Source organism: Oryctolagus cuniculus, chromosome X (assembly GCF_051225735.1).
Source record: "Oryctolagus cuniculus isolate XC-2025 breed Fujian yellow rabbit chromosome X, ASM5122573v1, whole genome shotgun sequence".
Lineage (NCBI taxonomy): Eukaryota > Metazoa > Chordata > Mammalia > Lagomorpha > Leporidae > Oryctolagus > Oryctolagus cuniculus.
Window position 1 is genome coordinate 37,706,827 of NC_142888.1, and position 12,260 is coordinate 37,719,086.

The following is a 12,260-nucleotide window of genomic DNA, read 5'->3' on the forward strand; positions in this document are numbered from 1 at the left end:
TGTACATAAATATTTATAGCAGTTCTATTCACAGCCACCAAAAACAGTAATCAATCGAACTGTCATTGAAGGGGGAATGGATAAACAAACTGTTGCTATATCCATTCAATGAATATTATTCAGTAATAAAAAGGAATGAGTTACTGATGTGTTAATCTTCTACAACTTAGAAGAATCTCAAGGCATTATGTGAATGGAAAAAGCCATTCTCAAAAGATTCTATACTATATGATTACATTCACATGACTATTCTCTAGAAGACATAACTACTACAACAGAGAACAGACAAGTGGTTGCCAGGAATTAAGGATGGGGATTATTATTACCACGGGATAGCATGAGAGATTTTTGGGATAGTAAAATTGTTCTGTATCCTGATTGCCATGGTGGTTATGTAAACCTGTGAATATGCTAAAAATCCATAGAACTGTATACACATACACACAAAAGTCAGTTTGTATGTTACCTTAAAAAGTAAAAATCCAGTTGTAAGTATAATGCGATTTGTCAGAAATAAAAGTAACTTATTTGCTTAATTTTTAGTTTCATTCTGGAGGATATCAGTTGAGTTCTTTCTCCTTAATTAACATGAAATTTTGATTCTGGCTAGTTTTAAAGGCAGAAAGTGAGAGAGACAGAGATCTCCCATCCCCTGGTTCACTGCCCAAATGCCCTCCATAGCTAAGGCTGGACCAGGCTGAAACCAGGAGACTGGAACTCAATTCAGGATTTCCACGTGGGTGGCAGAGACTCAACTACTTGACCCATCACCTGCTGCCTCCCAGTATGCACAGTAGCAGGAAGCTGGATTGGAAGCAAAGGTGGGCTCTGTCCCCAGATACGATGTGGCTGTCAGGCCAAATGCCCACCCCTGATTCTTGTTTTATGCAGACTCACTTTGAGTGGTCTTTTTCATTACCCATTATCATCCACCACAGAGGCTTATTTTATGTTATCATATACATCAAAACAAACAAAGAAAACTTGGAGACATGTCAGAGTGTTAACAGCCGCAAGCTGTTCCTGGTTAATGAGATTTTAAACGGCTTCTTTTCTTCATGTTCTAAATTTTCCAGAATGGACTTGCATTACTCCAATTATCCATACAAAAAAGGTGAAGTGCCCTTTCCACCAAGGCCTAGTAATGTTTTTTGGTAAACAAACAAACAAACAAACAAACTAGGAAATGTTGAGGGTGTAGTCTGTAAGCATGTTAAAGACAAGCAGCTCAGAGGAGAGCAATTGGGCATCACAGTAAATATCGGGAGAGCTGCTGAGGAGGGCATGAAAGGAAGGAGAAGGCCAGCTCACCTGAGACTGTTTGAAAACATCCTTCCCAACCACATCCAGGTTTGAGGGGTCCTTAATGGAACTTACATACTCGGAGACAGCCTTGATCACCACATCACAGGGAGGAAGAACCAGCTGATGAGCTCGAACCTAGGAAAGGCAAGATAAGGAAGGGGCATTGATATTAAGGATGGACAACTAAGGAAAACGGTGAGGTGGGGTAAGAAACTCCAGACACAAACCTATCCCAGTACAGTGCACTTGGAAAAGACCAAACAGTTGCAAAGATACTAATAACCCTTCTACACAGAAAACTACTATTTTATGTCATGCCATAATTTATCAGGTTTCTTTTGGGAGACATTTTGGCTGCTTCCAATTATTCGCCTTTAAAAATAATGTCGTGGGGCTGGCATTGTGGCATAGCGGGTAAAGCCACCGCCTGCAATGCCAGCATCACATATGGGCACCGGTTTGAGTCCTGGCTGCTCCACTTCTGATTCAGCTCGTTGATAATGCACCTGCGGAAAGCAGCAGAGCATGGCCCAAGTCCTTAGGTCCCTGCACTCACATGGAAGACTCGGAGGAAGCTCCTGGCTCCTGGCTTCAGCCTGGCCCAGCCCCAGTCATTGCGGCCATTTGGGAAGTGAACCAGTGGATGGAAGATCTGTCTGTCTATCCTTCTCTCTCTGTATAACTCTGCCTTTCAAGAAATAAATCAATATTTCAAAAATAGATGAATAAAAGGAAGTTGTAATGTGTGGACCATGTTTAGATCCCATCTGAAGCAACCTCATAAAGATTTTTTTTAAGATTCAATCAAGAAATATGAAAATTGAATGGATATTAAGATAGTATCAGGACCTAGCACTCATTTTCTAGGGATAATAATGGCATGGTGCTTATGTAAGAAAGTGTCCAAGTGTTTCAGTGATGTATATGTAAGAATGCCTAAGTGACATGACTTGAAATCTGCTGTATGCTTTGAATTACACTAGCAACAACAATAAAACCAGAAGGTACAGCAAAATCTTGTTAACTGTTGAATCTGGAAGACGTTACAAGGGTGATTCACTGTACCATTATACCCCTTTCCCTTCTTTCATGATACTTGAAATTGTTAGAGAGATATAAATGGTACGGCTATGATGAAATGTGGGTATACCTTGCTGTCCATTTTCCAATCATTTAATTACAAGCTCCCTCAAACTGTCATTGCTGAGTCAGGGCATAAACCCCTTCAACAATTTCAATACAAACTGTTTTGCTAAAAGGTGACTATCATTCATTCCTTTAAAAAAATATTTACTGCGTGCTATGTACTGCGTGCACTGTCCTAGGACCAGAGATATAGCAGTGAACAAGACAAGACAAAAACTCCTTCCCTTGCAGGAGTTTAAATTCTATTTGTAGCTGAGCTGGGATGGGATGAAGGGAGTTTAAAAAAGGAAAATAAAGATGAAAACTACACAGTGTGATAAAGGGAGATAAGTGCTTTAAAGAAAATATAAAATAGAGAAATGGCTAGGGAATGTGAGTGTGTGTGTGTGTGTACACATGTGCATGTGTGCCCATAATTTTAAAGAGTGTGAACAGGAAGTCCTCACTGGGCAAATGATGTTTGTTAAAACATCTAGGAGTGGGAAATTAGTTATGTGGGAAGAAGAAGCATTCTAAGTAGAGGGACTGCTAAGTGCAAAGATCCTCAGAGCGAAAGAGGAGATGAGATTGGACATAGCACAGGGGCCCAGACAATACAGGGCTTTGTAACCAGGGTAAGGATTTGGTGGGTGACATGAAGAGGCACTGGAAGATCTGAAATAGAGAAGTGACGGGATATGAGTCAGTCATTTTTTTTTAAAGATGCACTCTGCTGATATGTTGAGAATATATGAAAGTAGGGAGAGAGGAAGCAGAAAACCAACAGTTAACAAGCTATTATCAAAATCCCAGCAAATGGGGTTGGGATTGCGGGCAGCAGACTAAGCCTGTGATCCTGGCATCCCCTAGGGGAGTGCTGGTTCGAGCTCAGGTTGCTTGGCTTCCAATATGGCCAGAAAGGTAGCAGATGACAGCCCAAGTACTTGGACCCCTGCCACCCATGTGGGAGACCCAGATGGAGTTGCTGGTCGTTGTGGCCATTTGGGAAGTGAACCAATGGAACAGCTCTCTCTCTCTCTCGCTCTCTCTCTCTTTCTCTCTTTCAAATAAATAAATACATATATCTTTAAAATAACAATAAACAAGTAATGGTGGCTTGGCCAGGGTAGCAGTGGGGAAATGGTGAGCAGCCAGTCAATTTGAAGAGAGGTGGAACCAAAATGGTGACTACCTCCACGCAGAGAAAGCAATGTGAACAGCTGGACAACACATCAAGTCACCTTCACAAGCACTCCTGAAGCCAGGTGAGAGAGCACAGTGCCTTGCCTTGTTAGAATCATAAGCATTGTCCCACTGAAGAAAGCAGCAAGAAAAGAGTTGACTGTGCTAACCTTGCCCCAGATCCAAAGACCACGGCATGGAGAGACACTCCTGCTTGGGAAAGGGACAGTGGATTGAAGCCCAGTGTCAGGCCCACTGTGCAAAAATTCCATCGGACCGAGCTCCCCTGTGCTGCCCCTAAGGCCCAGAAACCCAGGAGTGAGTATTTGGCGGTTCCGCCCCTCCTCCAACAGCCTACAGAAAGCCAAACTGCAGCAATGCCGAGAGGCCAGAAGAGGGAGCTCAGGATCGCTCCTGGCAGCTCAGAGCCAGGCCTGCTGCACAGAGACCTGCACTTGATCAAGCCTCTAGCTCTCAGCCAGTATTCCCTAGCAAGGCATCACGTGGAGACCTATGCTTCAGGAGGTCGGGCTCATTTTGGCGGATATGACTGCCAGCCTCTAGAGGGCTTGATGGAAACCCTGAGGACTTTATAGGGACCTGTGACTGTGGGAGCCTGGGGCCATGGTCTACTTTCATTACTCTCCTGCAACCTTGGGCAGCAAGGGGCCAGGGAAGTGTGATCCTGACAGTGTCTCCCACAGCAGGTCCCTGTGCACAGTCTCTGGACTTAGCCCTGTAGCAGGCAGTGCCTTGCGCCCTGGTGAGACACACTAGTTTCGGAGTGTAGCACCATCAGCTTCTCGCAGCCCTGCTGTGCACCCTTGAGATTGCACAGGGCCGGGTAACTGTGAGATTCAGGTGTGATCCATCTAGGGCCTGCCTGAGTAGCTGAGGGGCTGCCCCATCACACCCCCTACAATCTTGGGCATGCAGCAAGGAATCATAGGACTGTTTGGAGACGCAGTGGCAGGCTGGTAAAATCCAGCATGGAACAGATCCTAACAGTCCTGTCTCCAGGACAGTGCTGGCAGGCAGAGCCTCTGCACATGCTTCGGGGCCCAGCGCATATCCCAGCCAGCATCAGTGGTAGCTGGTGGGTGTCACATCGGGCGCTGAGCACGTCTCAGCAGCCAACAGCTCACCGCAGTGTGAGCTTTGTTCCTACCTCCAGGCTGCACTGCTCTTGGTGGGCTGAGGGTTCCAGATGTAGTACAGAATCATGGCGTTCGTGGACAGAGGACAAGGAATCTGAGACTACCACAGGCCCAGGAAGAGGCGTGTAGGGACACGCTACTCATTTTCAGGTACTTCCTCAGTCCTATTGAACAACACATCAACTGCAGGTTGCAGGTAAACTGAGTCTGAAGAGCACTGTGGAAATGACTCAGCAAGAACATATCAACAGTGGACCTGAGGCAAACCATGATGTAGGGTGCTAGCTAGTGTAGAAATAGCAGAAGTATCCATGGGCTCAGAGAAAATGATCCGACTGCTTAGAATTTCTAGAAGGGTGGCCCCAGACAATGCCAGATTACTAAAAGCTAATCCTTCAATGTGCGGAGGATGTCACACCCCAATAAGCATCAGGAACTTCTGGGGAACCATGACCTCACCGAAACAGCAAGACAACCAGTCACCTAGGAACTGAAAATTCCAAATGCTTGAAGATCTCAAACTAGCTGTTTTAAGGAAACTCAACAAAATAAATGAGAATATAGAGAAACGATTCAATATTCTAATAGATTCAGTAAAAATGAAATTGAACAAAATAAAATAGGAATCCTTCAATTGAAAAGTAAAATGAGGCCGGTGCCGCGGCTCACTAGGCTAATCCTCCGCCTAGCAGCGCCGGCACACCGGGTTCTAGTCCCGGTCGGGGCGCCGGATACTGTCCCGGTTGCCCCTCTTCCAGGCCAGCTCTCTGCTGTGGCCAGGGAGTGCAGTGGAGGATGGCCCAGGTGCTTGGGCCCTGCACCCCATGGGAGACCAGGAAAAGCACCTGGCTCCTGGCTCCTGCCATCGGATCAGCGCGGTGCGCCGGCCGCAGCGTGCCGGCCAAGGCGGCCATTGGAGGGTGAACCAACGGCAAAAGGAAGACCTTTCTCTCTCTCTCTCTCTCTCACTGTCCACTCTACCTGTCAAAAAAAAAAAAAAGTAAAATGAAAAATACGATACTATACTAAGGAAAAAATTACCAATCAAAAATACTATAGGGGGCCGGCGCTGTAGCGTAGCAGGTAAAGCCACCGTGTGCAGTACTGGCATCCCATATGGGTGCTGGCTCAAGATCCGCCTGCTCCACTTCCGATCCAGCTCTCTGCTATGGCCTGGGAAAGCAGTAGAAGATGGTCTAAGTCTTTGGGCTCCTGCACCTGCGTGGGAGACCCGGAAGAAGCTTCTGACTCCTGGCTTCAGGTCGGCACAGCTTCAGCTGTTGCTGCCAATTGGGGAGTAAACCAGTGGGTGGAAATAAATAAATATTTGAAAGGCAGAGTTACAGAGAGGCAGAAAGAGAGAGAGAGAGAGAGAGAGAGAGATATCTTCCATCCACTGGTTCAATCCCCAGTTGGCTGCAACAGCTGGAGCTGTGCTGATCTGTAGCCAGGAGCCAGGAGCTTCTTCCCAGTCGCCCACGTGGGTGCAGGGACCCAAGGACTTGGGCCATCTTCTACTGCTTTCCCAGGTCATAGCAGAGGACTGGATCAGAAGTGGCCAGGACTCAAACTGGTGTCCATATGACATACCAGCACTGCAGGCAGCAGCTTTACCTGCCTTGCCACAATGCCAGCCCTTTGTTATAGCTTAAAGAAATTTTTTGTATTTCTCTGGTAACATAAAGCAAAAACTTATAACAGACTTATCAAAAAATATATAAAGAATCAAAGTATACCACTAGAGAAAACCACTTAATCACAAATGAAGATGATAAGAGAAGGACAAAGAAAGGAACAACAATAAAAATATAAAGCAAGTATCAATATGGTAGTAGTAAGATCATATGTAATAATTACCTTATATGTCAACAGTCTAAATTTGCCAATTAAAAGAATGACTGAACGAATTTAAAAAACAGTACCCAACTATATACTGCTTACAAGAAACTCACTTTAGCTATACAGAACAAAAGTGAAAGGATAGAACAGGATATTCCATGAAAATGGAACTCAAGAGGCCGGTGCTGTGGTGTGGTGGGTTAAAGCCCTGGCCTGCAGTGCCAGCATCCCATATGGGTGCTGGTTCAAGTCCTAGCTGCTCCACTTTCAATCCATCTCCCTGCTAATGTGCCTGGTAAAACAGCAGAGGGTGGCCCAAGTTCTTGGGCCCCGGCACCCATGTGGGAGATGCAGAAGAAACTCCTGGCTCCTGGCTTTGGATCAGCTCAGTTCTGGCCATTGAGGGCATTTGAGGAATGAACCAGAGGATGGCAAACCCCTCTCCCTCTCTCTCTCTTACACTCTAGCTCTCGCTCTCTCTCTACCTCTCTACCTTTTTCAAATAAATTTTAAAAATGTTTAAAAAGAATGGAACTCAAAAGAAAGCAGGAGTAGCCATACTTCTATCAGATAAAGTAGATTTTAAATCAAAAGCAGTAACAAGAGAACTGGAGGGTCTTTATATAACTATAATAAAGAACTCAATTAGCAAGAGGAAGTAACACTTATATATTATATGCACCCAATGTTAGAGCACCCAAATACATAAAGCAAACATTTATTTATTTGAAAAGCATAATTACAGAAAGAGGGAGAGAAAGAGAGAGACATGGAGCAGCCTGGACTAAAAACCAGAACCCAGTATGGGATGCTGGTGGTACAGGCAGTGGCTTACCTCATTTGCTCCCATAAAGTAAATATTAGTATACCTAAAGGAAGAGAGAGAGGGGCCAGCACTGTGATGTAGCAGGTAAAGCTGCCGCCTGCAGTGCCGGCATCCCATATGGGCACCAGTTCAAGTCCTGGCTGCTCTACTTCCAATCCAGCTCTCCGCTATGGCCTGGGAAAGCAGTAGCAGATGGCTCAAGTGCTTGGGCATCCGGGCTCCTGGCTTCAGATCACGGCAGCTCCAGCTGTAGCAGCCATCTAGGGAGTGAACCAGTGAATGAAGATCTCTCTCTCTCTGCCTCTGCCTCTGCCTCTCTCTAACTCTGCCTTTCAAATAAATAAATTAACTTTCTAAAAAGCCAACTATTAAAAAAAGGAAGAGACAGACTATAATACAATAATGGTAGAGGATGTCGCTCCCCCTCTTCGTGGAGGAACGACACTAAGCCCTGCCTAGGCTTCATATCCGAGTCACGGCACCATTATGTCGCTCCCCCTCTTCGTGGAGGAACGACACAGGACCCTGCGCTGTTCTTTCATCTGCTCGGCCCTTCCCGGGTTTGCTGCTGGTTCTTCCCGGGTTGGCTACTATCCCTTCCACCTCCGTGGAAGGGCAGTTCCCCCTGGCCACATTCCCCACTTCCGCAGGGGAGCGGCACACCGCCGGCCGGCTCTTCTCGGGGGCTGCACAGGTGTTCCCCTTAGATGTTCCCCTTAGATGTTCCTGATGCATGCCGTCTCTCTCCTCCTTTATAGTCCTCCTCTGCCAATCCCAACTCGGCTGCCCACACGCTGAGTACGCTGCTCTCCTCCAATCAGGAGCAAGTCCTACAGTTTATTGGTTGAACTGGAGGCAGCTGTGCAGAAGCTGTTTACTTCTCTCCCAGCGCCATATTGTGGGAGAGCAGATGCATAGAATAAGTCTTAATTCCAGTAACTCAGTCTAGTCCGGATTGCTCCCCACAGAGGACTTTAACATCCTACTTTTAGAAGTGGACAGATCATCTAGATAGAAAAATCATCAAAGTAGTAGAGGTAAACTATAACCTTGATCAATGGAACCACCAAACATCTACAGAACTTTCCATCCAACCTCAGCAGAATACGCGTTCTTCTCAGCAGCACATGGGCCATTTTAAAGGATAGATCATATGAAAAGTAACAAAGCATGTCTCAATGAATTTAAAAGAATAGAAATCATATAGAGTATCTTTTATGATCACAATGCCCTAAAACTATATTCAGTAACAATAAAAACTTTGGGAACTACACAAATACATGGAAATTAAACAACTCAATTCTGAACAATCAGTGAATCAAGGAGGAAATCAAAACATTTTTAAATGAATGAAAATGGAAATACAACCTACCAAAACTTATGTGTATAGCAAAAGCAGTACGAAGAGGGAAGTTTATGGCAATCAGTGCTTGCATTTCAAACAACTTATTGCATGTATCTCAAGGAACTAGAAAAACAAGAACAGATCAAACCCAAAATTGGTGGAAGGAAAGAAATAATGAAACTCAGAGCATGGGGCCAGCGCTGTGGTGTAATGGATGAAGCCGCCAGCTGCAGTGCCGGCATCCCACATGGGTGCCGGTTCTAGTCCCAGCTGCTTTGCTTCCCACTAAGCTCTCTGCTATGGCCTGGAAAAGCAGTAGAAGATGGCCCAAGTCCTTGGGCACCTGCACCCACATGGGAGACCCAGAAGAAGCTCCTGGCTCCTGGCTTCAGATTGGCACAGCTCTGGCTGTTGCAGCCAATTGGGGAATGAACCAGTGGATGCAAGACCTCTCTCTCTCTCTGTTGGCCTCCCCTTCTCTCTGTAATTGTGACTTTCAAATAAATAATCTTTAAAAAAAACTCAGGCCGGCGCTGCAGCTCACTAGGCTAATCCTCCGCCTGCGGCACCGGCACCCTGGGTTCTAGTCCCAGTTGGGGTGCTGGTTCTGTCCTGGTTACTCCTCTTCCAGTCCAGCTCTCTGCTGTGGCCCGGGAGTGCAGTGGAGGATGGACCAGGTACTTGGGCCCTGCACCCACATGGGAGACCAGGAGGAGGCACCTGGCTCCTGGCTTCAGATCGGCGCAGCATGCCGGCCACAGCGGCCATTTGGGGGGTGAACCAATGGAAGGAAGACCTTTCTCTCTGTTTCTCCCGCTCACTGTCTAACTCTGCCTGTCAAGAAAAAAAAAAAAAGAAAAAAAAAACTCAGAGCACAAATAAATGACACAAGACTTAAAATAACAATGGTATAAAAAATGAAATAAAAAGCTTGTTCCTTGAAAAGATAAAGAAAATTGATAAACTCTTAGCTAGATTAACCAAGAAAAAAGAGAAGACTCAAATGCATAGAATCAGAGATGAAAATGGAGACATTCTGACTGACACCACAGAAATACAAAGGATTAAGAGGTTACTATGAACAATTATATGGCAACAAATTCAATCAGCTAGAAGAAAGTGACAAATTCTTGTACACATACACCTTACCAAGATTGAATCTTGAGGAAATAGAACAACTAATCAGATCAGTAATGAGAAGTGAGATGGAATCAGTAATTAAAAACATCTCCCCTGGCCAGCGCCGCAGTTCACTAGGCTAATCCTCCACCTGCAGTGCTGGCACCCCGGGTTCTAGTCCTGGTTGGGGCGCCGGATTCTGTCCTGGTTGCCCCTCTTCCAGGCCAGCTCTCTGCTGTGGCCCGGGAGTGCAGTGGAGGATGGCCCAAATGCTTGGTCCCTACACCCACATGGGAGACCAGGAGGAAGCACCTGGCTCCTGGCTTCGGATCAGTGCGGCACGCCGGCCGCAGCACGCCAGCCATAGCGGCCATTTGGGGGGTGAACCAATGGAAGGAAGACCTTTCTCTCTCTCTTACTGTCTAACTCTGCCTGTAAAAAAAAAAAAATCTCCCCATTGAAGAGGACCCCAGGACCAGATGGACTCACAGCTGAATGCTACTAAACATTTAAAGAATTAACATGAATTGTGCTTATATTATTTTAAAATTCAACAGGAGTTAATTCTTCCAAATTCATTCTAAGATATCAATATTACCTGGATATCAAAACTAGACAAGGGAGGCCAGCGCTGTGGTGCAGTAAGTTAATCCACCGCTTGCTGTGTCAGCATGCCATACGGGAGCTAGTTTGAGTCCCGGCTGCTCCACTTCTGATCCAGCTCTCTGCTATGGCCTGGGATATCAGTAGAAGATGGCCCAAGTGCTTGGGCCCCTGCACCCTTGAGGGAGACCCAGAAGAATCTCCTGGCTTCAGATCGGCTCGGCTCTGGCCGTTGCAGCCATTTGGGGAGTGAACCACTGGAAGGAAGACCTCTCTCTCTGTCTCTCCCTCTCACTGTCTGTAAATCTACCTCTCAAATAAATAAAAGTCTTTAAGAAAAGAACACCAGACAAGGATACAACAAAAAGGAAAGCTACAGGCCAAGATCCTTAGTGAACATCAATGCAAAAATACTAGTAAATCAAATCTAATAGGATATTAGAAAGTTTAACACGAATCATGTGGGATTCATTGTAGAGGCGTAATGAGTATGCAACATATGCAAATTGAAAAATGTGATATACCATATTAACAGAATGAGGAATAAAGTTATATAATCATCTCAATAACAGCAGAAAAAAACGTTGAAAAAATCCCATATCCCTTAATGATAAAAACTTTGACCAAATTAGGTAGAGAAACATATCTCCACATAATAACAGCTGTATATAACAAGCCAACAGCTTACATCATACTGAATCAGGGAAAGCTAAAGGATTTCTGGGATCTGAAACAAGATAAGGAAGCCCACTTTCACCACTTTTATTCAGCATAGTACTGAAGTCCTAAGTAGAGCAATTAGACAAAAGAAAGAAAGTAAGGGCATCTAAACTGGAAAGGAAGAAATCAAATTGTCTTTATTTGCAGATGACATGATCTTATTTATAGAAAACTCCCAAGATTCCACCAAAAAGCTATTACAACTAGTAAAAAAAAAATCAACACAGTTGCAGAAAACAAAAGTAAAGTACAAAAATCAGTAGCATTGTTATGAATCAGCTGAAAAAGAAATCAAGAAAGTTATCCCATTTCTAATACCTACAAAAACATACCTGGGAATAAATTTAACCAAAGAGATGAAAGATCTCTGCAATGAAAATTATAAATCATTGATGAAAGAATTGAAGAGAACACGAAGAATTGGAAACACAAATTGTATTCATGGACTGAAAGATTCAGTAGCATTAAAATGAACACACTATCCAAAGTGATTTACAGATTCAATGCAATCCCTATGAAATTCCAATGACATTTTTCATATAACTAGAAAAAAACACTAGAACAATTTACAATGAACCATAAAAGACCCTGAAGAGCCAAGGCAATTGTGAGCAAAAAGAACAAAGCAACAGGCTCAGTGATTAAAACAGAATGATGCTGGCATAAAAGAGATCCATTGATCAGTGGAACAGAATGGAGACCCTGGAAGTAAACCCTTACATCCACAGCCAACCGATCTTTGACAAAGATGCTATAAAAATATGCAACCCAAAAAAGGTAGTATTTTTAATGAACGATGCTGAGAAAATTGGATATCTGATTGCGGAAGAATGAAACTAGACTCCTATCTCTCACTATGTACAAAAATCAACCCAAGGGGTCAGCATTGTGGCACAGCGAGTTAAGCCACTGTCTTCAGTGCCGGCATCCCTTATGCCAGTTCAAGTCCCAGCAGCTCCACTTCCAATTCAGCTTCTTGCTAGTGCACCTGGGAAAGCAGCAGAAAGTAGCAGATGATGGTCCAAGTCTTTGGGCACCT

At 44.7% G+C, this 12,260-nt stretch overlaps 1 protein-coding gene across 3 annotated transcripts in view; it reads right to left on the bottom strand.

Moving 5' to 3' along the window:
• Positions 1-12,260, bottom strand: part of FAM120C (family with sequence similarity 120 member C) — a 111,694-nt gene that overhangs the window by 66,533 nt on the left and 32,901 nt on the right. For all 3 annotated transcript variants that reach the window (XM_002720026.6, XM_089324764.1, XM_089324765.1), the window contains exon 4: positions 1,312-1,440. In XM_002720026.6, the coding sequence (XP_002720072.3) occupies positions 1,312-1,440 (129 nt within the window). The remainder of the gene's footprint in view (positions 1-1,311; positions 1,441-12,260) is intronic.